The sequence below is a fragment of the Globicephala melas genome, chromosome 15 (assembly GCF_963455315.2).
Source record: "Globicephala melas chromosome 15, mGloMel1.2, whole genome shotgun sequence".
NCBI classification, from domain to species: Eukaryota; Metazoa; Chordata; class Mammalia; order Artiodactyla; family Delphinidae; genus Globicephala; species Globicephala melas.
This window is the reverse complement of record NC_083328.1, coordinates 44,870,114-44,895,234: the sequence shown is the minus strand read 5'-3', so window position 1 is coordinate 44,895,234 and position 25,121 is coordinate 44,870,114. Positions and strand designations below refer to the sequence as shown.

The 25,121-nt window shown below is 40.4% G+C and overlaps 1 protein-coding gene across 4 annotated transcripts in view; it reads left to right on the top strand.

Annotated features, from left to right (window-relative positions):
- MACROD2 (mono-ADP ribosylhydrolase 2) overlaps positions 1–25,121 on the top strand; it is a 1,989,159-nt gene that overhangs the window by 1,779,518 nt on the left and 184,520 nt on the right. For all 4 annotated transcript variants that reach the window (XM_060284443.1, XM_060284445.2, XM_030872537.2 and 1 more), the window contains exon 9: positions 13,674–13,755. In XM_060284443.1, the coding sequence (XP_060140426.1) occupies positions 13,674–13,755 (82 nt within the window). The remainder of the gene's footprint in view (positions 1–13,673; positions 13,756–25,121) is intronic.

Sequence of the window (25,121 nt, the reverse complement as noted above, 5' to 3'; positions counted from 1 at the left end):
CAGTTCAGCTGTGAACTTACCCTTTTTTTCCTTTCTCCCATTGGCTGATATGGTCACACCAAAAAAAAAAAAAAAACTGCTTTATATATAATATGGGCCATTTTTGTAAATGTTTCTTTTAAGATAGAATTCCTCAGCAAAGTTGGAACTGCAATAAAGTGGCCTTTCTGCATGCCAGTCAAAAAAAAGTGCTCCCGATGTTCTGTCTTTGGCTTGTACTTTTCCTTGACCTGTTTTAAGAGATCAGGATAGAAACAAAGGACTCAGCCAGTGAACGGTGATTTTATTTATATGCCAGTGCTGTGCTAAGTGTTTCAAGTACCTTGTGAATAATAACTTTACAAATAAATAACCAATGTTTATGAGCATTTACTATATGTCAGGCCGTTTGCCAAGCACTTTACATAGAATATCTCATGTGGTCATTACAGCCAGCTGTGGCAGAAGGATTCTAAGATTCTTCCAAAATGCCCAACATCTGGTGTGCCCACACCTTCTCCCAGTTATTCAGTTATTCAAACAATAATCTAGGCTTGAATATGCTGTGGAGAGATTTTTCAGATGTAATTAAAGTCCCAAATCAGTTGACCTTAAGGTAGGGAGACCATTCAGGTGGGCCTGACCTTATCAGGGGAGTCCTTTAAATCTAGGTCTAGAGGTCAGATATGGAGGACGTTAGAGATTCAAAATCAAGAAGGACTTAACGCGCCTTTGCTGCTTTGAAGATGGAGGTGGACATCTGACAAGTGATGCAGGTGGACTCCAGGAGCTGAGAGTGACCCCAGCCGACAGCCAACCAGGGAACGGGGACCTCAGTCCTGCACCTGCAAGGAGCTGAATTCTGGCCACAAGAAGGTGTTTAGCAGAGGATTCCTCTTCACAGCCTCCAGATGAGAAGTCAGCGCAGCTGACACCTTGATTTCACCCTTGTGATGCCCTGACCAGAGAACCCAGTCACACCAGGCCGACTCTGACCTACAGAACCATAACCTAACAGTGAGGGGTTGCTCTGAACCATGAAGCTTGGGGTCACTTGTTATGCAACAATAGGAAACTAATATACCAGGCCCCACAAGGTCAGTGTCTCCATTTCAGAGATGAGGAGACTGAGGCTTAGAAAGGTTAAGTGACCTGCTCAAGGTCACAGAACAGCTAAGTGGTCAAGTCCAGGTTGGAACAAGGGCAGCTGACCCCACGGAGGTGGCTGGCTGTGGGAGATGGGAGTCTGAGATGCCTCCAAGCCCCCCACCCCCTGGTGAGCACACCTTGTCCACCTTCTGCCCGTGAGTGTGAACATGATGGGGTCATCACTCCCTGGATTAGGCAAAAGAGATTTTTTTGTAGATGTAATTAAGGTATTTAATCACTTTAGCTCATTAAAAATGAGAGTGTCCTGGTGGGGCCCGAGCTCTTAAAAGGAGTCTACAGGTTGGAGATGGAGAAAGTCGTAGAGACATACTCTTGCTGGCCCGAAAGAAAGAAAGCATCCATGTCCTGAGCTGCCTTTCAGGGCCACATGACGATGAATTGCAGGTGGCCTCTAGAAGCTAAAACTGTCCCTAGTCAACAGCTAGCAAGAAAGTGGGAACCTCAGTCCTAGAACTGCAGGGAACTAGATTCCGCCAACAACCTGAATGAGGCTGTAAGAAGACCCCGAGCTCAGGTGAGAACTGCAGTGCAGCTGACACCTGATTGTAGCTTCTGAGACCCCAAGCAGAGGACCCAACTCTGTGCAGCCTGGACTTTTGACCCACAGAAACCGTGAGATAATAAAACTTTGTTTTATAAGTCGTGAAGTTTGTAGTCATCTGTTAGACAACAACAGAGAACTAATACACCGGGGAGGAGAGCAGATTGTCGAAGAGGAGGGGCTAGGACCCAGGCATCCCATTTCTTGGTTTTGTTCTTTAATCAGCAGTGAACGTATCCCCTTGTAACTCTATTTACCCTTGATTTACCCGTCGCACCAAGCAAGCTCCAATTGCCTTCGTCTTCCCTCCCTCTCAGAACCCGTACTCATGCCACGTTGATCCTTAAGCCCTGGAATTTAATTCACTTATTAGCAGCAGCCACTGTTTTAGGAAGATACCCAATATCCAAGCCTGTACCGGTGAGGCTGTTGGTTTATCTGTCAATAAGGCTGGACTTCACCGCCCTTGCCCATCAGGCTGTAGTTACACAGGATACCCCTCCATCAGTTAAAGCAGTATTTGCGTGCACACCAAGTCTCTGAATGTTGGTTGTTTCTCATTGGGGAAGCAAGTTGCATTCATCAGACTCCATTCATTCTCCCAGGATTGCTGAACACGTGATAATCTTGGCTGTGTCAATGGCTGTAGGACTGTTAGCCGTGAAACATGGAGGTCGGCTGTGGATATTCCAAACCTGCTTCGCTGTGTAACCCTTTTCAGGGGCAGTGGCTATGATGCTGAAAAAGATTAAAAGAACTTATGTCATTGTGTTTATGGGGCATAAAACCCCCAACTGTGGATTAATAGGTATCTTGTTAAAGAAAATACATCTTTACTCCTTTATGCCTTGATGGGTGAGCTAGCATCTGGAAATATATGGAGAGATTGCCTTTAGGAGGTCAGTTTTTAAAGGACTTTTTTGACCTCTAAGTCAGTGGAAATAGATTTTTGATTGTTGACCAAGACAATTGTAACAAAAGACTTTCAACCTTTAAAAAAAATTGTTATTGAAGTATAACATTCAGAGAAGAGCATAGATCCTAAGTATGACTTTTCACAAACTAAACAGATCTATGGAGCTAGCACCCAGATTGAAAAATCAGGATCCCAAGCATTCCCCTGGGCCCCTCTTCACCAACCCTCACCCCAGAGTAATTTGCTATATTAACATCTAACACCACAGGTGATTTTTCCTATTTCTCTAACAATTTTGAACTTTATAGAGATGGAACCATCCAGTGTGGACTCTTTTTTTCTGGATTCTTTTACTCAGTACTGTTTGTTTATATTATTGTCTATAGTCATAAATTTTCCAGTCTTACTGGTTTGTAGTATCCCCTCGTATGAATAGATCACAATTCATTTATTCATTCTACCATTTGTGGGCATTTAAGTAGCTTCCAATTTGGAGATACTACAAATAGTGCTGCTGTGAACGTTGCAGTATGTGTCCTTTTGTGAACATACATGTATATTCTGCTGGGTGTCTACCTAGGGGTGAAATTGCTGGGTTGTAGCATCTGTGCATATTCAGCTAATTTAGTAGGTACTGCCAAATAATTTCCCAAAGTAATTGCACCAGAAGTAGTATGTGAGAGTTATTGTTAATCCACATCCTTGCCAATACTTGATATTGTCTTTTCACTTTAAAGTGAAGTGTCGCCTTTTTTATTATTCGCAATTATGGTTTAGCCTGAGGACCCATCTGAGTTTACTAACAACTTGTACGTTAAAAAAAATAAGTGTGAGTCATTTTAAGTACAAAAGTTTCTTTAACTACCAAACAGTGCCTGCATACTTCAGGAAGTTCACCAAGAAGATGGGCTAGGACCAATCAAAGTCTATCTTGAAGAAAGTCATTGGGATCTGAGTAGCCCTGACAGGTTACACACTTCTGAAGAGGAACACTGTTATTATTTTTTGCCCTTCATTATGTTCTGCACCATGATATTCAATGAAATGGTATTAAAGGTTACATCAGTCGGGTTTAATCAGGGAAGCAGAGCCTTATGAGTGACATGGAATAAGGGGTTTGTTACAGGAGTTAGAACTTATACAACTTCGGGAGAAACTGAGGAAGTAAATGTCCAGAAGGGGATGGATGGCTGAGCAGAGCCCCTAACCAGGGCCCTGCAGAGGGAGGTGGTAAACAAGGGTGTGGAAGGTCATTGCCTCTGCCTCTGACCAGGCCTGGAGCATGTCAGCAGGGCAGGAGGTCAAGAGGAAAGCTGGATGCAAAATGGAAGAGGGCAAGGACAAAGTAGGAGCCATGGGAGCTAGGTGGGATCCACAGGGACAAACTGCCACGTACATCTGCCTCTTACTGCCTGGAACCCCAAACCTGCAGTGCCCCCCAGAAGAGAAGGCAGTGCCCTTGATGCGGAACTGCACGTGTGCCCAGCCCAGGACTCAGAGAGCCAGCAAGAGCTGGAGAAGCTGTGGACCCACTGGCTACCTCACACCCAGGTGAGGCAGTGATGAGCTACAGTGCACGACCTGCCCAGAATCCGGTGCCCTGCACCCACCTGCCCAGCAAAACAGCTGCACCCCTGACCCCCAGATCTCATAGAAATTGCTCTATGGCCAACTCTACGCTCGAGCTTTTCAGAGAAATGTAATTTCAGCTCAACTAAGTTGACATAGTACCAAACGAACACAGAGATAGACTGAGATAAAAAGAAGAAGGGAGGGAGGAAACTATAGAAATGGTATAATACAATCCTTTCCTTATAAAGACTTGAAAACTGGGGCCTGGAGAGACAACGGCTTGTCCAGTGTCACAGAACTGGTGACAGGCCTAGAAACTCAGTCCCCTATGTCTCTCTCTGGGTGATATCACAGAAAGAACGCTTAGATGTGAAGTTAAGAGGCCTAAGATTCTCCCACTAATTGTTTGGCCTTGAGGGGGAAAAATCCCTCAATTCTGGATTCAGGTTTTCTTGTGAGAGACTGGCACGTGGGCTAAGCCCCACAAACTGAAGGTGTTCAGTTAATATCTGAATAATAAATGAATAAATATAGTCTCTCAAGAACAACCACTGTACAAAATTGCTCTATTTATACCTAACCAGGAAACCATGCTCCAAAGCCTCAGTAGTGAGGCATTCTTCTATATGTTCATGAAATTTTTCTGGGGCTAGAGTGGATCACCCAGGTCCTTCCTCCTTTGTACAAGTCAGATTTCCAGTCTCTCAGCCATGTAGCAATCAGACTTTCTATGTTCTTCTTGTCACACCATTGTGACCTTGACTTCTACCCCATTCAGTCTGAGCTTTTCAATAGGAGTCGTTACCGCATAGCTAGAGAAGCAAGAATCCAAACATGGCAGTAGGAACGAGCTAGAAAATTATCTGATTTCTAACTATGTATTTCTCTGTTTTGCTCACAAATCTGCCATTTGGGTAGAGTTCAGCAGGAAAGGTTCAGCTCCATCCCACGTAGCATTACCTGGAGTAGCTCAAAAGCCAGGAGCTGAGGTCATCTAGGGGCTACTCGCCCCTAGAATCCATCTGCACATGGATTCTCCAGGGTCTCTGCTTCCTCATGGCATGATGATTACGTATGAGAACGAGCATCCCAAGAGGACTGGGCAGAAACCCTATCACCTTTCATGACATGGACTCAGAACTCACAGATCTCTGCCAGAGTTCCAGGCACTCGCGGATTCAAGAGGAGGAAGTATAAATCCCACCTCTCAAAGAGAAGAGAATCAGCATTACGTTTCAAGAGGAACCTGAAGGATGGGATATCTTGCACGCCATCTTGGAAAATATTGTCCACCACAAGTGGTGATCAATACCCATGATGAGTTTATAAACACAGAGCTTGCCAACTAAATGAGATCTTATCCAACAATAACCCTGTGTGTGTATAAAAATACATGCACATATGTGTACATAACAAGCACTTGGCAAATGAGGTTAATTCTTGGATTCAACTTGCTTCCAAGATATTTTCAGTGTTATGCCTAAGGGTAAGGCCAGGGAACTGGGAGACTCAATTAGCTTAAAATAAAAGTACTTTTCCTTCATCATCCATCTTCTCTTTGAGGAAAAAAAAAATCAGGCTGCTGAATTTTGGACCCATACCATTTCCATGGTAACAAACCCTAAAGTGCTAAAAGGTGGATTACAATTCTTTGCAATATTTAAGAAATCTGTATTTAGTCCGTAATGCCTAAAAGTACACTTAGTAGCAGTGAATAGCATTACCACTAACCCTCCCCTCCCCTCTCCCACCAACAAACGTACACACACACACACACACACACACACACACACACACACACACACACACACACACACACACACACACACACACACACACACACACCCCGTAAGTGTTTAAAAAAAATCCCAGGAGAGGACCTTCAAGATGGCGGAGGAGTAAAACGTGGAGATCACCTTCTTCCCCACAGATACATCAAAAATACATCTACATGTGGAACAACTCCTACAGAACACCTACTGAACACTGGCAGAAGACCTCAGACTTCCCAAAAGGCAAGAAACTCCCCAAGTACCTGGGTAGGGCAAAGGAAAAAAGAAAAAACAGAGACAAAAGAATAGGGACGGGACCTGCACCTCGGGGAAGGAGCTGTGAAGGAGGAAAAGTTGCCACACACTAGGAAGCCCCTTCACTGGTGGAGATGGAGGGTGGCGGAGGGGGGAAGCTTCGGAGCCACAGAGGAGAGCGCAGTAACAGGGGTGCGGAGGGCAAAGCGGAGAGATTCCTGCACAGAGGATCGGCGCTGACCAGCACTTACCAGCCCGAGAGGCTTGTCTGCTCACCTGCCGGGGCAGGTGGGGGCTGGGAGCTGAGGCTCCGGCTTCAGAGGTCGGATCCCAGGGAGAGGACTGGAGTTGGCGGCATGAGCACAGCCTGAAGGGGGCTAGTGTGCCACAGCTAGCCGGGAGGGAGTCTGGGAAAAAGTCTGGAACTGCCTAAGAGGCAAGAGACCATAGTTTCGGGGTGCATGAGGAGAGGGGATTCGGAGCACCGCCTAAACGAACTCCAGAGAAAAGCGCGAGCCGCGGCTATGAGCGCGGACACCAGAGACAGGCATGAGATGCTAAGGCTGCTGCTGCCACCACCAAGAAGCCTGTGTGCGAGCACAGGTCACTGTCCACACCTCCCCTCCTGGGAGCGTGTGCAGCCCGCCACTGCCAGGGTCCGTGATCCAGGGACAACTCCCCCGGGAGAACGCACGGCACACCTCAGGCTGGTGCAACGTCACGCCGGCCTCTGCCGCCGCAGGCTCGCTCCGCATCCGTACCCCTCCCCCCCACCCGCGCCCCAGCCTGAGTGAGCCAGAGCCCCGGAATCAGCTGCTACTTTAACCCTGTCCTGTCTGGGCTAAGAACAGACACCAGAAGGCGACCTAGATGCAGAGGCGGGGCCAAATCCAAAGCTGAACCCCAGGAGCTGTGTGGACAAAGAAGAGAAAGGGAAATCTCTCCCAGCAGCCTCAGGAGCAGCGGATTAAATCTCCACAATCACCTTGATGTACCTGCATCTGTGGAATACCTGAAAAGCCAATGAATCATTCCAAAATTGAGGCGGCGGACTTTGGGAGCAACTGTAGACTTGGGGTTTGCCATATGTGACAGACTGGTTTCTGATTTTTATGTTTATCTTAGTATAGTTTTTAGCACTTGTTATTGTTGGTGGAATTGTTTATTGGTTTGGTTGCTCTCTTTTTTAAAAAAATTTTTATGTTAATAATATATTTAATTTTTATTTTAATAACTATTTTATTTTATTTATTATTTTATTTTATTTCTTTTTTTAATCCCTTCTCTTCCGAGCCGTGTAGCTGACAGGGTCTTGGTACTCCAGCCAGGTGTCAGGCCTGAGCCTCTGAGGTGGGAGAGCTGAGTCCAGAACATTGGACCACCAGAGACCTCCCGGCCCCACATAATATCAGTCGGTGAGAGCTCTCCCAGAGATCTCCATCTCAATGCTAAGACCCAGCTCCCCTCAACGACCAGCAAGCTCCAGTGCTAGACACACCATGCCAAACAACTAGCAAGACAGGAACACAACCCCATCCATTAGCAGAGAGGCTGCCTAAAATCATAGTAAGTTCACAGACACCCCAAAACACACCATCAGACTCAGTCCTGCCCAGCAGAAACACAAGATCCAGCCTCATCCACCAGAACACAGGTACCGTCCCCTCCACCAGGAAACCTACACAACCCACTGAACCAACCTTACCCACTGAGAGCAGACACCAAAAACAACAGGAACTATGAGCCTTCAGACAGTGAAAAGGAGACCCCAAACACAGTAAGTTAAGCAAAATGAGAAGACAGAGAAATACACAACAGATGAAGGAGCAAGGTAAAAACCCACCAGACCAAACAAATGAAGAGGAAATAGGCAGTCTACCTGAAAATGAATTCAGAGTAATGATAGTAAAGGTGATTCAAAATCTTGCAAATAGAATGGAGAAAATACAAGAAATGTTTAACAAGGACCCAGGAGAACTAAAGAGCAAACAAACAATGATGAACAACACAATAAATGAAATTAAAAATTCTCTAGAAGAAATCAATAGAATAACTGAGGCAGAAGAACGGATTAAGTGACCTGGAAAATAAAATAGTGGAAATAACCACTGCAGACCAAAATAAAGAATGAAAAAAATTGAGGACAGTCTCAGAGACATCTGGGACAACATTAAATGCACCAGCATTCGAATTATAGGGGTTCAGAAGAAAAAGAGAAAAAGAAAGGGACTGAGAAAATATCAGACAAAGATGTCACAAAGAAAGAAAACTACAGGCCAATATCACTGATGAACATAGATGCAAAAATCCTCAACAAAATACTAGCAAACAGAATCCAACAGCACATTAAAAGGATCATACACCAAGATCAAGTGGGGTTTATCCCAGGAATGCAAGGATTCTTCAGTATATGCAAACCAATCAATGTGATACACCATATTAAGAAATTGAAGGATTAAAAACCATATGACCATCTCAATAGATGCAGGGAAAGCTTTTGACAAAATTCAACGCCGATTTATGATAAAAAACTATCCAGAAAGTAGACATGGAGGGAACTTACCTCAACCTAATAAAGGCCATATATGACAAACCCACAGCCAACATCGTTCTCAATGGTGTAAAACTAAAACCATTTCCACTAAGATCAGGAACAAGACATGATTTCCCACTCTCACCACTATTATTCAACATAGTTTTGGAAGTTTTAGCCTCAGCAATCAGAGAAGAAAAAGAAGTGAAAGGAATCCAAATCAGAAGAGAAGTAAAACTGTCACTGCTTGCAGATGACATGATACTATATATAGAGAATCCTAAAGATGCTACCATAAAACTACTAGAGCTAATCATTGAATTTGGTAGAGTAGGAGGATACAAAATTAATGCACAGAACTCTCTTGCATTCCTATACACGAATGATGAAAAATCTGAATGAGAAATTAATGAAACACTCCCATTTACCATTGCAACAAAAAGAGTAAAATACCTAGGAATAAACCTACCTAAGGAAACAAAAGACCTGTATGCAGTAAACTATGACACTGATGAAAGTAATTAAAGATGATACTAACAGATGGAGAGATATACTATGTTCTTGGATTGGAAGAATCAACATTGTGCAAATGACTCTACTACCCTAAGCAATCTACACATTCAATGCAGTCCCTATCAAGCTACCACTGGCATTTTTCACAGAACTAGAACAAAAAATTTCACAATTGTATAGAAACACAAAAGACCCCAAATAGCCAACGCAATCTTGAGAAAGCAAAACAGAGCTGGAGGAATCAGGCTCCCTGACTTCCGACTATACTACAAAGCTACAGTAATCAAGACAGTATGATACTGGCACAAAAACAGAAATATAGATCAATGCAACAGGATAGAAAGCCCAGAGATAAACCCATGCACATACAGTCACCTTATCTTTGATAAAGGAGGCAAGAATATACAATGGAGAAAAGACAGCCTCTTCAATAAGTGGTGCTGGGAAACATGGACAGCTACATATAGAAGAATGAAATTAGAACACTCCCTAACACCATACACAAAAATAAGCTCAAAATGGATTAAAGACCTAAATGTAAAGCCGGACACTATAAAACTCTGAGAGGAAAACGTAGGCAGAACACTTTATGACATAAATCACAGCAAGATCCTTTTTGACCCACCTCCTAGAGAAATGGAAATAAAAACAAAAATAAACAAATGGGACCTAATGAAACTTCAAAGCTGTTGCACAGCAAAGGAAACCATAAACAAGATGAAAAGACAGCCCTCAGAATGGAAGAAAATATTTGCAAACGAAGCAATGGACAAAGGATTAATCTCCAAAATTTACAAGCAGCTCATGCAGCTCAGTATCAAAAAGACAAACAACCCAATCCAAAAATGGGCAGAAGACCTAAATAGACATTTCTCCAAAGAAGATATACAGACTGCCAACAAACACATGAAAGGATGCTCAACATCACTACTCATTAGAGAAATGCAAATCAAAACTACAATGAAGTATCACCTCACACCAGTCAGAATGGCCATCATCAAAAAATCTAGAAACAATAAATGCTGGAAAGGGTGTGGAGAAAAGGGAACCCTCTTGCACAGTTGGTGGGAATGTAAATTGATACAGCCACTATGGAGAACGGTATGGAGGTTCCTTAAAAACTAAAAATAGAACTCCCATATGACCCAGCACTCCCACTACTGGACATATACCCTGAGAAAACCATAATTCTGAAAGAGTCATGTACCACAATGTTCATTGAAGCACTATTTACAATAGCCAGGACATGGAAGCAAACTAAGTGTCCGTTGACAGGTGAATATATAAAGAAGATGTGGTACATATATACAATGGAATATTACTCCGCCATAAAAAGAAACAAAACTGAGTTATTTGTAGTGAGGTGGATGGACCTAGAGTCTGTCATACAGAGTGAAGTAAGTTAGAAAGAGAAAAACAAATACTGTATGCTAACCCATACATATGAAATCTTAAAAAAAAAAAAAAAAAAAAAAAGTTTTGAAGAACCTAGGGGCAGGACAGGAATAAAGACACAGATGTAGAGAATTGACTTGAGGACACGGGGAGCTGGAATGAAGTGAGAGAGTGGCATTGACATATATACACTACCAAATGTAAACTAGATAGCTAGTGGGAAGCAGCTGCATAGCACAGGGAGATCAGCTCAATGCTTTGTGACCATCTAGAGAGTGAGATAGGGAGGGTGGGAGGGAGACACAAGAGGGAGGGGAAATGGGGATATGTATGTACATATAGCTGATTCACTTTGTTATACAGCAGAAACTAACACAACATTATAAAGCAATTATACTTCAATGAAGATGTTAAAAAATAAATCTCATAATTTATATTAAGTGACCGTAAAAGTAGGGAGAAATGAGTACAAATGAGACTGTTCAGCTTGTTCTTCTTAGATCTGGTTTGAACCAAATTTTCTTGTTTTGATTTTGATCTTAATTAGGGGCTTTATAAATAATATGATCATTTGAAGCCTGGAGAAAAAGTCAACCATCACAGGCACAGAAGTGAGAATAATTATAGTGTTTGGAAATTATCAGTAGTTCAATGCAGCTGGAGAGTAGAGTATGTCTAACACAGAATCTTATTATTTTTTTAACTTATTTTATTGAAGTATAGTTGATTTACAATGTCTTAATTTCTGCTGTACAGCAAAGCGATTCAGTTATACATATATATACATTCTTTATCATAGTCTTTTCCATTAGGATTTATCACAGGATATTGAATATAGTTCCCTGTGCTATACAGTAGGACCTTGTTGTTTATCCATTCTTTATAAACTAGTTTGCATTTGCTAATCCCAAACTCCCAATCCATCCCTCCCCCACCCACCTCCCCCTTGGCAACCACAAGTCTCTTCTCTATGTCTGTGAATCAGTTTCTGTTTCGTAGGTAAGTTCATCTGTGTCATATTTTAGATCCCACATAATAGTGATGTCATATGCTATTCTTCCCTTTCTGACTTACTTCACTTAGTATGATAATTCTGTGTCCATCCATGTTGCTGCAAGTTGCATTATTTCATTCTTTGTTTATGGCTGAGTAGTAACAGTCTTATTTTTAATGTTAGGACTTTTAATTATGATGTATTTCATATATACAGAAAGTGTAGAACATAATATGATATCCATGTACCTACCCCCATAGTTGATAGTTGTTACCCATTTGCCATATTTTTTCTAAATTTTTTTCTTTCTAAATAAATAAAATATTAACTATTCATTTAAAGTCTTACCTGTCCATCATTTAACCTTCCCTCCCTTATCAGAAATCATCATCATCTTGAAGTTCATGTGTCACATTCCTATGTATGTTTATGGTCATTAGTGCTTATGAATGAATCCCTACACTCTTGTATCTTTGTGCTTCAAAATTCATATAATGGTATCAAAGCAAGTATGTCCTTTTGTAACTTGATTCTATTGCTCGACATTATGATTCTTATCTTTTGCCACAGGGCATAAATACACCGTAAGGATAGTGGAGACGAGCGTTCAGCATTGCACAGATAATCATTTATTCCACTAAATTTATAGATCACCTGAGAGTAAGTTGATGGTGACAGTTTTTACATTTGTAGCAAACGTTACTGCCATGCAGACAAGGCTGGACACCAGAAATTCAAATGAATACAGGGAAAGGAAAATAGGGTTCTTTGCACCCCAGTCCTTCTATTTCTGAAGGTCAGGTGCTCTCTCCACCCTATGGGACAGAGACTGGGGTAGCGCTACATGGTTTTTGGTGAAGTCCAGTGACTGCCCAGGAGGTGGTCTACCGGCTGGGGGTCTAGACTTGTGCAGGAATCAGGAAGCCGCATCTCCGAGCTTCCATTAGGGAAGCTGGGATTCCTGTGTCCTAATCCTCTCCCATCCCACTCCTGCAGATCTTCTCTCCTACTGGGAACTTTGGGACTTGGCTCACATGACTCTGTCCCCTACAGGCTGGGAGAGCTGAGGGGTTGGGTGGATGACATCCATTGGGGTTTTTTCCTGTCCTGCCACCAGCATACCCCACTTCCGTTTCCTACTGATGTTCTAGTCAATGGCCAGTTGCAGTTTGATGGATGGGGTAACTTTTAACTTTTTGTACATTGTTAAAATAAAGGAACTAAAGGGGTGTTTGTTTTCAAGACAAAAAATTGAGTCACCAATTTAATATCAGATATCCGTGAGCTATTATGTGTATCCCATCTCTCTTCTCTGTTTACCGTATTACTCTCGGCATGTCTCAGAGAAACTCATTACATGCAGAAGCTCTCGAAACAGAGAAAAGGGACTGTGTACACATTTTACTTTTGAAGTGACACTTCCTTACTCAGTAATAACCTACCAGATTAAAGTTACATTGACCTCATATACTGTCAACTAATTATATTTTATTTCTGTTGCATTTCCAAGTATGTAAAGCTAAAAGCAAGTGATTGCATGCAAATTACACTGCACGAAGCTTTTTAGGCCATGTTCAAATACTAACAGGTTTGATAAATATATTTGTCTAACAAGGGTAGGACAAAGAGCTCTCCGTTTACTGACATGCTTTATTGTCATTCTGCTGTACACCTCTCGTGTGGCTGTTTAACAGAACATAAAGTCTAGGTATCCTGGTGGAATCTCAGAACTTTTTTATAGCTTGCTGCAAAGTAGCTTATTGTCATTTATTATTTCTTATTTGATTTATATAACATCTTTCCACCAAATTGCCCATGGGTTTATTTACATAAAGAGTGCATTCACAAACACACTCACTCTCTCTCTCACACACACACACACGAACTCCACTCAGTGCTGTCATGTAGTTAGCAGTGTAGCACCGAAAATCTTTGGGAAGTTTTCTGTTTGTTTTTTGTTCCAAGACCACCATGTTCTGGGAAGGCATTTGCCGTATTTCCTTTCACTTTAAGTGTCTATTGTTTGCCTCTAGGTGGATCGGATCATCTTCTGTGTCTTCCTAGAAGTCGACTTCAAAATCTACAAAAAGAAAATGAGCGAGTTTTTCCCTGCAGGTGAGTAAAGCCATTTGTTTCCTTTGAAATTGGACATTGAAAAAGTCAGGGCATCACTTAATAATTCTACTGCTTTATTTTGCCTTTTAAAGGTTGTTACAAGTATGATTTCCATCCACCAGTCACACCTGGCAACTTGTATCTTAGATTTTAAGATCTAAAGGAGGTGACGGGAAATCTAGGCTCTGGACTTCTTCCTCTTACCAGGTCATTGTGTTGTCTTGGGGAAGTCAGTTTATCTCTTAAGTGAGGGGCTAGACCAAACGGCATTTCCTGAATTACATGACCTGTGATTTCTTCCCCACACTTGTAAGTTGTCCAGACCTGTGCCTGTACCCACCGTGTTAAACGTGTTGGAAATTGTAAGGAGTCCATTTATATTTGTAGTCACAATTCAAGCTGTTCTTGCGTTCCATCCCTCTTCTCCCCAGTTTTCTCCACCCAAATTGCAATGAAGAGAAAGTCCTTTCTAGGGCAATCTGAAAACCTTTTTTCATCTTATAAGTCTTTCATCTTATTTCACACTTCTTTTTAGAAAGTAGGAGAAACCTCCAGGTTTTTAAAGAACCTTGAGTGAATTGATTTACCGCAACTGAACGTGCGATCAGCTGAACCTGGTTTATTTGAATATTGCTCCCCACTGTTCCTCTTCCAGCCTGTGAAGGCTGAAGCTTATTTAATACCTTGTTATTTTTATGGTGCTGTTTAAGTCCCGGTGTCCTAAGCACTTTCCTCAGCCGTGATGAAGAATGGCTTCCAGGGAATTTCAAGCTACCATTGGCATTGTTGGTGCCTGCCTTTCAGAGAGATTTTTTTTTTTTTTTTTTTTTGAGGATTTCATGTCCATCTGAAGTGGTCTTTCATGTAACCGGTGACTCTGGCAGGTAGAAAGGAGTGGATGATGGGTGCTGGTGCCCAGTCACCTTCTTCAGCAGCCTATCGGAGCCCCCCACCCCATAGAGAGGATGCCCCACCCACCTGCAGATCAGGGTAGGACATAGAGCTACGGGACAGCTACAGAAAACTGCTGGAGATGTTCAACGCTGTGCAAATGATCAAAATGGGCTAAGTTCTCCTGGGTGATCTGAAGTCCTCCCTGATTTTATAATTGAAAGGTGAATCTGCTAAGTGTATTCCATTTGGGATGTTACAGTCTCCCCCAAATGGAACGTAACATAAATCCAGAAGACTCCCATATGATGAAGAAGACCAGGGTTGTGGTCTTTTTTCTCTTTTTCCTCCTTCTCCTCCTTGTTTCACTTTTATTCATTTTTTAAGCAACTCGGTGTTTTACAGGGTGTAAAGCACATAATAGCTGGTTAATAAGTAATTGTTGACCTGACTTGAATTTAATAAATTCTTCTCCCCATAATCTCATGGCTTCTTTCTCTTTCAGTCTCCTTCTTCCATCGTCTTTCTTTATTTCCTACATAATCACAGTGAGCAGATTGTGCCTACATTTCTGCATTTTTAAGTATTCTTAAAAGAAAGTGTCCATTCATGTAAAAAATGCAACTTGCTATGGTGTGCAGTTGCAAATGTCTTGTCAGCATCACAGCATGATTTATAAGACTTTATAAATTGTGGATTCCCTGATATGTTTGGAAATAATGACATCATATTCATTTTTATGCCTCCTAAAATGAAAACTTGTTTTCACTCTAACATATGATAAAAATAATTGTATAAGTATGATCCATTGCTATTAAAACAAATCCATCCATCAGCAGGTGTTTCCAGTGATGCACAAAGATCATATTACAAGTTTTTAAAAACTGGACAGTTTTAGTGGTCTAGAATGTATTAATAACTATGCAAATAAATTATTGTTTGAGAATTGCTACTTTAAATAAATCTGAAATGCATCTTAGCCCTCAAGCGAGTGAAATAATAATAAAATCATCCCCAGTGTCACGTCAGTGCTTTGAATCATGCCATGCTCATGAAATTATTTCCATTGCATATTTATAATAGTAGGTACATTTTTAAACTAAGTGTCAAAATCCTCCAATATTGTTGAGTATTTCTGCAATGCTGAGGCATCAGCCATTTGTAAATTCTAAATGTGCACTATGAAGTAAAAGTGACTTCTAATGGAATATGTGACTGCTAATAGAGATGATATACATTATCTGTTCATAATTTGAATTTATGGTTAATTCATAACCATACCATCTTTGGTTAGAATATAATTTTTCTGACTTGCCATATATTCCCCCTGGAGTGACTTCAGAGTTTCTCTAACTAGTCTTCTTAACCATTCCGAATGCAATAATGATCATAGTTTAGGAAAAAACGTCATTTTTATATTAAACCAGATCTCTGTGTTTGGGGGTACTTTAATCCCATGTCTTTAAATTTCATAATTGAGACTCTAAGACAAAATGAATGAGAAACAATAAAAGTTAGTCTAGAAATGATCATAATAAAGATGTAACACATGCATGGCTACTACCTAATATGAATGTTAGGAATAATAGCTAACACTTATGGATTGCTTTCTGCCAGCCATCAGATATATGGGCTAAATCAGTTAATCTTCATGATAACTCTAAGAAAGTGGCACCATATCAACCCTCCTTTTTAGATATGGAAAATGATGCACACTTCAGAAAAGTGAAACATACAGCTAGGAAATAACAGCTGTATTTTAAACTTGAGGATGGTATCTGTCATTGCACAAGTGATAAGAGCATCTTCAGAGAAGGCTGGGATGCATTTGGAGCGTTGAGAAAGTCTCCCTAATTTCATCTGATGCCTATCACTTTTCTAATCTGCCATGCTTCTCTTTCCTCTAATATCTGAATATTTCCTCATGAAACATTTTCTAATATGAGTCAAATTGGTACTTTATCATAGATTTCAAAATCAGATTCCATCCAAATCATCCAGGTAGTGCAGTGCTATTATCTGTAGACAAGTGGCACCAGGAAGCAAAAAGGACCATGGGAGAAGATGGAAAATGTGGAAAATGCCTGTATTAGTTTACCAGGGCTGCCAGAACAAAGTACCACAGATTGGATGAAATTTATTTTCTCACAATTCTGGAGACCAGAAGTTCAGAATCAAGGTGTCAGCTGGGTTGGTTTCTTCTGAGGCCTTTCTCCTTGGCTTCTAGATGGTCATCTTTGCCCTGTGTCTTCATGTGGTCTTCCCTCTGTGTGTCTCTTTGTCTTAATCTCCTCTTCTTCCAAGGACACCAGTCATACTGAATCAGGGTTCACCCCAGTGAACTCATTTTAACTTCATTACCTCTTTAAAACCCTATCTCCAAATAGACACATTCTGACGGAGAGAGGGTTAGGACTTCAACATATGGATTTTGGGGGACACACTTAGCCTGCAATAGGGCCCATGATGGAAAGGCAATAGGAACCTCAGAAGAAAGAAACCAGCAATGCTTTATTTTTCAGCTGTTTTATATCTTTCTGTGGGTGGAACACATAGGACTTTTTACTTCCGGGGGTATTATTTGGAAGTCTGGTGTGGCAGCTTTATGAAATTACCATACACTTTGGTTGCAAATCATTTATATTTACAGTGTGTCATTTCATAGAGTACAGCAAACAATGTTTATATGATTCTAGTCAGAAATCTTTTTGTTCTTTACATAAAAGGTTTGCATTTTTCAGTGTGTAGGATTTATCATGTGTAGTTTTCACTGAATGTAGAAAACAAAACATAAAAACACAATTTCTGATCTTGAATATGGAAGTCTTTTTTTTCATTGGAGTCTTAAGTCCTAACAGAATTTAGAAATGTTAATTTTCCTCGTAATAACAATGTCAGATTCACATCTTTGAGATTATATCAAAGGATCCTGGTGCTGGAAACTTGAAGGATGTCATGGTCAAACCCACATCCTCCCCAACTTGAGGGAAAGTCACATTTGTTTACTGTAGGGCTTCCCAACTAGAGGTGATTTTGCTCTTCAGAGAACATTTTCAGACATTTTTGTTTCTCACAACTGGAGGAAGGGAGGAGCTACTGGCGACTAGTGGGTAGATGCCAGGGATGGGGCTAAACATCCTATGATGCACAAGACAGCCTCACCCAGCAAAGAATTCTCCAACCACAGATGTTAATAGTGCAGAAGTGGAGAAACTGTGCTACTGTAACCGTCTGTCTCTTACCATTCAGGCCACCAAGGCAGACTTTGCCTTTGGATTGGGTTTATTTCTGCCTGCTAATGTCTTACCCAAACTTATCTGTCTAGCTGGATGTGGAACCTGTGCACTCAGCCCAAGCTCTGACTTCCTAGATTCATGACCCTCTCTTAGTCTAGACTTCCCTCTCCCCATTTACTCTGGATCACAGATTTCTATGTTACCCCCGCCCCACTGCCTGGTTCTCCCAGCCCCAGCTCACTCCTGGTATCAGTCATCTACACCAGGAAATCCAATGTAATAGTCTCAGAAGCTGTGATTAAGTGTTATGTAGGTTTTATACACCTAATGAATAAGTGTGGAGGTGAAGGCTAATATACAGAACAAGGAAGAACAAATTCACCAATTTTTCTCTCTACATACCTCAAGCAAGGCTTATTACGTCTCTGGATAAAAGTTTTCACCTTTATCACTGACCGTTGAGTTAGTGACCATTTGTTGATGAAATTACCTTGTGAACTGACAAATATATTTGATATTAGAAATCTTCCATTCTGTACCAGTATCCAAGCTCAACTGATTCATTCACAATGAAAACAGCTATGACTTAAAAATTTACCCATATTCTGTTTATTTTTGACCCTGAAAGCAATTAGATTTGCCCAGTTTTTTTTCCAGTTAGGAAATTTATATAGTTTATGCACAATACTCATTTTGACTTATACAGAGTTAGATATAATTAAAATATATCTTTCAAATAGTAGCTAGCTGAGAAAACTGATAAAATAGGAAAATGCTTCCAGGGTAGAGATGTGTTCCTCCTAAACCTACCACTTGTCTCTAAGAGGAAGATTTGCTTTAGACAGATAATTTCATTTGTTTTTATGACCGTGACTCAAAAACTATTTGAGGGCTTCCCTGGTGGCGCAGTGGTTGAGAGTCCGGCTGCCGATGCAGGGGACACGGGTTCGTGCCCCGGTCTGGGAAGATCCCACATGCCGCGGAGCGGCTGGGCCCGTGATCCATGTCCGCTGAGCCTGTGCGTCCGGATCCTGTGCTCCACAACGGGAGAGGCCACAACAGTGAGAGGCCCGCGTACCGCAAAAAAAAAAAAAAAAAAACTATTTGAGAAAATCTAATAGAAAAGAGGCTGAATTTTCCCCTGTTTTCTTGATAGACAGCAAAATAGTGAGCCATTTGACCCACTAATATTTGGGGGGCATTTCTCAAGTACAGTATAAAATGATAAACTTTATAAAGTTGCAAAAATATCCAATGCCTTAAAAATGAGCTTGAGAAATGGTACATACATATAGAAACACGTGTATGATAAGTGTTAAATTAGTAGTAGATAAAATTAATATATATAGGAATAATAAATAAGTTTATAAATTATAAACTTTATTGGAGACGATTTTTGGCCTTAAATATGGATATTCTTTGTTGGACATAACACAAAATCATTTGAATGAAAAAGTCAAAGCATAAGTCAAGTTTGAGAGCCCTGCCTTGGCAACCTCTTAAATATTTAAACAGATCACAATGGCTGGCTAAACTGCATAGACTTTATTCAAATATTGACGGCTATGTTATTAGTTTATTTTGAGTATGCAGACATATTTTGTTTCATGCTTTTTTCCTACTTAGACATAAAATACCATAAAGAAAACCCCAAATATAGACTTCGATGAGAATTGTCATATCCTTTGATGAGAATTGTCATATCTTTTAACACATGCCTATCATTTTCTAAACAAAACAAATCAAGAATCTTCTCAATCAGATTCCAGTTATTTTGGCCTCCTTAAAGTCTTCCAAATATGAATTAACTTGTATTGACACAAATACATCTTTCGTTAATTTTCCTGGCCATGTGTTTCTATCATTTATTTCTGTCTAAATTGTATACACTCTTGCAAGGTAACTCCACTGGATTTTTATGTTACGATTTCTTTTTTAACCTCTGTCTTGTCTCACCAATGAAAAGGTAAATTTGGAGAGAACACATACCATTTCTGATATCCTATTGTACTTCCATAATCTGAAAAATTTCAAAATATGTGCTGGATGTTTATTAAAGTAAGTAAAAAGCTACCATGACCTTAAGCTGAAATGCTATTTAACCGAAGCCTCAAGTAAAAAGTCTTTTTTTTTCCCCAGATATCATAAGTATTGTTACCAGATCTAGATGAGGGGACAGCACTTCTTTTCATATATTTATCACCTTTAATCATAAGGAAAGACTATTTCTCCAAGAATATTTTTCTAAAATTATATCCTCTGACAAACGGACACAACTTTTTAAAATTTTTACCTGAATCTGTTCTTCCAAAGCTAAAAAGAGAAAGGTACAGTCAGCCTTTCATATTCACAGGTTCCATATATGTAGAGTCAACCAACCATGGATTGAAAATATTTTTAAAAAAACTTTTTTTAGAAAGTCCCTAAAAGCAAAACTTGAATTCACTGAGTACTAAGCATTTACATAGCATTTACATTGTATTAGGTATTATCAGTAATCTAGGAATGATTTAAAGTATATGGGAGGACAAGCATAGGTTATATGCAAATAATACACCATTTTGTACAAAGGACTTGAGCATCCCTGGGTTTTGGTATCTGCATAAGATACCTGGAACCAATCTCCTTCAGATACTGAGGGATGACTCTATTCACTCTACCCCTTCTTCATCCCCCTTCTCACTCATTTTATAAGTTCTTCTCATCCACCATCAGTATTACATGCTTCCTGTGTGCCCAAGGCTTTGATCATGGCTGCATTTAAAATACAGTTCTTATAAGATGCCCGAAGTGGCAAGTATTGTACAGAACAGCTGGAAGACAACATCAGCAAATAATCAAGTACAGCACTGAAATAGTCATAATACCAGGATTTCTGAGGCAAATACACATGAGGACCAGGGTGGTTAAGCTAAGTTTCATGATGAATGTGGCACTGCATTGGGCTTTAAAGGATGAGCGGAAGCAGAGAAGTGTTGCCAAATGTTGTGTAAGTGACACAGAGGAAGAAGGGCAGTTCAGTTGGGAGAATCTGGGAAATAAGTAAGATGGTTATATTCGATGTGTGAATCCTTGACTCAGAAATGTTGACACTCATCACCATGTAATAAGCAGTTGGGCATAAGAGTAAGCCTTTTAATGGGAGAGTAACATGATAGATCCCGTATTTAAGAAGGATTAATTCATTCCTCACCAAGAGACTGGCCTTCCAATAATAACCGAATGGCATAGGTTCATCACCTGCTTTTCTTGGGATGGTAGTGAACAGAGGCTGAAGAAAGCTCAGTCAGTTGCCCAAAGTCACATAACTGGGTATTTCTGACCTCAAATCCTTTCTACTATGCAACGTTTCTTCCCATAGCAATCCCAAAAATGTGGACAATTGTTTGAAGCTCGACTTTCTGCTAAAAAAAGTCATACATTATCAATTTGTTGTAATAGTGCTGGAGTTTCTGACAAGCGACTGTGCCTCCAGCCACAGGGAATATCCACATTTCTTTCCTCTTCTTACCTGCTCCCCAGTCATCAGTTTTCCAAGAGCATTAATGAAGCGCAGGATGCCATGATCTGCTAAGGTTTTCTTCACTCTGGCTGTTTCAGCACAATGGTCAGAAGGCCAAAATTGAAGGCACTGGTGACAGGGGTGGTGAAGATCTGAAAAACCTAACTAATGACTAGTGAAGAGCTTGGTACATAGTCAAAACCATCTGTTTATCGGGGAAAAACCACTGGGTTTGTTATCACAGGAAACAGTTTCTCTTCCTGTGACAACCACCTTAGAACCGTGTGACTTTGTGCCTGTTGTTTAATTTGTCCATGCTTCAGTTTTGTCCTGTGCACACACAATAATAGGATATTTCCAAATAGAATGAATAACAATGTAAATGAATATTCAGAGAGGTGTCTAGACCAAGGATCATACATTTTAAAATATGTGTGTTTATTTCTTATTATAATTTTAAAAGGAGGTATTTCAATGATTGTGACTATCTTTTAAAAATATATATATATATAACTTCTTAAAATATATATATATAACTTTTTATTACAATAGTAGTACAGATTTGTAGTAAAAAATAGAGAATCCAAAAGAAAAAATTACAAACCACCTTTTATCCCACAGTTCAGAGGTGAATCAGATTTTGTTGTTTATCCTTCAGATCTTTTAAAATGAAAAAGGAAAACAACCAGAAATGCAGTCTTATAACTTGCAGTGTGTCACATACCACAAATTGTGAACATTTTTTCATGTCATTATATATTCTTCCATAACATAATCTTAAGGAACCCAATGTTTACCCCAAATCATACTGTTGAACTGTGAAATTATCAATGCAAATTATTCTCTACCTGTTGATGAATAACACTTAGAGAAAAACATCTTTATAGGTAAACATTGGCACACATCAACAATTTTTTTAGAATACTTTTCTAGAAGGGGCATTACTTTTTCAAAATGCATACAAAATCAAGATGCTTCTGTCAAATCAGCCATTGTGTTGCGGCCCTATGGGTGAGTTTCATGTACTCAGGGGACATCATTCCCAGGGTCGAAAATATGAACAATGACACTTCTTGTTGAACAACCTGGGTATCTTAGTCCTTTCAGGCTAATATAACAGAAAACCATAAGCAGGAGGCTCATAAACAACATAAGTTTATCTCTCACAGTTCTGGAGTCTGGAATTGTGAGATCATGGTGCAAGCATGGTCGGGTTCTGGTGAGGATCCACCTCTGAGTTGCAGGTGGCCGTTTTCTCATTGTATCCTCACATGGTGGAAAGACAGCTCTTTGAGGTCCCTGTTATAAGGGCACTAATCCCATTCATGAGAGCTCCACCCTCATGAATGGGATTATCTCCCTAATTACTTCCCAAAGTCTTATCTCCTAATGCCATCTCACTGGGGGTTGGGATTTCAACATATGAATTTGGGGAGAACACAAACAGTCCATTGTACTGAGTTTACATTCTCATGAACAGTGTGTAAGAGTTTACTTTTCCGCCAGTCTTCCCAATGGTGTATATTCTCATGTTATCGCTTTTATACATGAAATAAGCTAATTAGTGGGTAACAAAGTGCATTTCTTTTATTACTAGTATAGCTAATCCCCTTTATTCAGTTGTTTGTTATCTCTCTAAATGTCTTACGTGAAATTGCTAATCATATCTTTTGCACATTTATATTGACTATTTCATATTTATCTTATTGATTTGTAAGAACTATTTGTATATCAAAACTATTAATCTTTTCAAATGTATGTTGCAAATAGTTCCCCAGATTGTCATTTGTCTTCGTGATGTTAGATATTATTCTTTTATAACCAAAACCATGAGGAAAGGTAGAAGTAAAGACCAAAGAAAGATGAAAGAAAATGTAAAATAAAAGGGGGGCGAATAGAAAGAAGGGAAGAGGGGGAGATGAAAGGAAGAAAGAATGAAGGTTGAAAAAAAAAAGAAAGCAGAGAAGAAACCTTTTTATACAAGAGAATGAAGTTGAAAACTAAAAACTCACAAAAGACCTTGATTTTAATCCTATGTACTTGATCCCATAGGACATTATTATTTCTAAATGGAAATGTTCTTAGTTCTACTCCTCAGATATTTTTTTTTGCAAAGCAATCTGCTTCCTGATTTACTGGATGTGGTAGGAGGAAAGATGCCTTAACCACGCCCGACCCCGCAAAGATGCCTTCATCCCCAGAATTTGTGAATATGTTAGGTTACATTGCAAAGGGGGAAATAAGATTGCAGATGGAATTAAAGCACTGATTAGCTGATATTAAAATAGGGATGTTATCCTGGATTATCTGAGTGAGCCAGTATAATCACAAAGCATCCATAAAAACTGGGAGAGGGAAGCAGAAAGCAGAGAGCCAGAGGGAGACATGACTGGAAGGATGTTCAGAGAGAGGCAGTGTTGCTGGCTTTGACTGTGGAAAAGGGGGCCACAGCTAAAAGGAATGTGGGTGGCCTCTAGCAGCTAGAAAGCTGAAGAAACAGATTCTCCCCCAGAGCCTCCAGAAAGGAATGCAGCCCTGCTGATGTCTCGATTCAGCCCAGTTAGATCCACGTCAGACTTCTGAGCCACAGAACGGTAACATAAGAAATTTGTGTTGTTTTAAGGCACTAAGTGTTGTAGAAAATTTTTATAGCAGCACCAGTAAACTAATCTATCAGTTGTCTTTGAATAAAGGAAAAAAACACAAGCCAAGCTGTTGACCCAGTCTGAATTTTACATTGTTTTTTAAAATGGCATACTCAGTGTATAGCAAAATCTACAGAATGAAAGAATTCAAAATTTTCTTTAATTATGAATATTTACGGGGACTTGGCACTTTTGTCCTCATTTGTACACTTTTAATGTCTGGATTGCATCGATGGTTAGAATTATACAAGACATGCTTCCTGTAATGTGACATAAATGAGTTGATTGCCTTCTTAGGAAATGGGTGCTAACTATTTCCACTTGATGGGCCTCAAAAGCTACAAACACATTTTGCCTTCAATGAAAATGCAGTGAAGTGTTGCTGTAACCAAGCAGTCTGAATGCAGGAACAAGCAGCAGGCATAGACAGAAAGCAATCTGTCTCTTCAAACCGGGGGAATGTGCAGTGTGTGTAGCAAACGCTGATAAACAGCAGGACAAATAAAGACCTGGGAACACAAGCCTTGACTAAGCGGAGTTTGATCTCATTAGGAAGTTCTGATAAAAGATAAGACAAGGAACTTCCCTGGTGGCTCCAGTGATTAAGAATCTACCTGCCAATGCAGGGGACATGGGTTCGATCCCTGGTCCGGGAGGATCCCACATGCCACAGAGCCACTAAGTTTGTGCACCACAACTACTGAGCCTGCGCTCTAGAGCCTGAGAGCCACAACTACGGAAGCCCATGTGCCCAGAGCCCATGCTCTGCAACAAGAGAAGCCACCACAATGAGAAGACCGTGCACCACCACAAAGAGGAGCCCCTGCTCGCCACAACTAGAGAAAGCCTGCACGCAATGACAAAGACCCAATGCAGCCAAAAATAAATAAATAAATAAATAAATAAATAAATAAATTTTTAAAAAGATAAGACAAAACGCTGCTGGGAGAAGGGAGGATGCTATAGGCATCTTTACAAAACCCCCTACAAGGTGCTTTTGAAAGACCCTTGGAACATCCTGGGTAGACTGGTTTCTGTTCTGTAGTTGAAAACATTGAGGCAAATGCAGGAAAAAGTAATAACTTTCAAGGA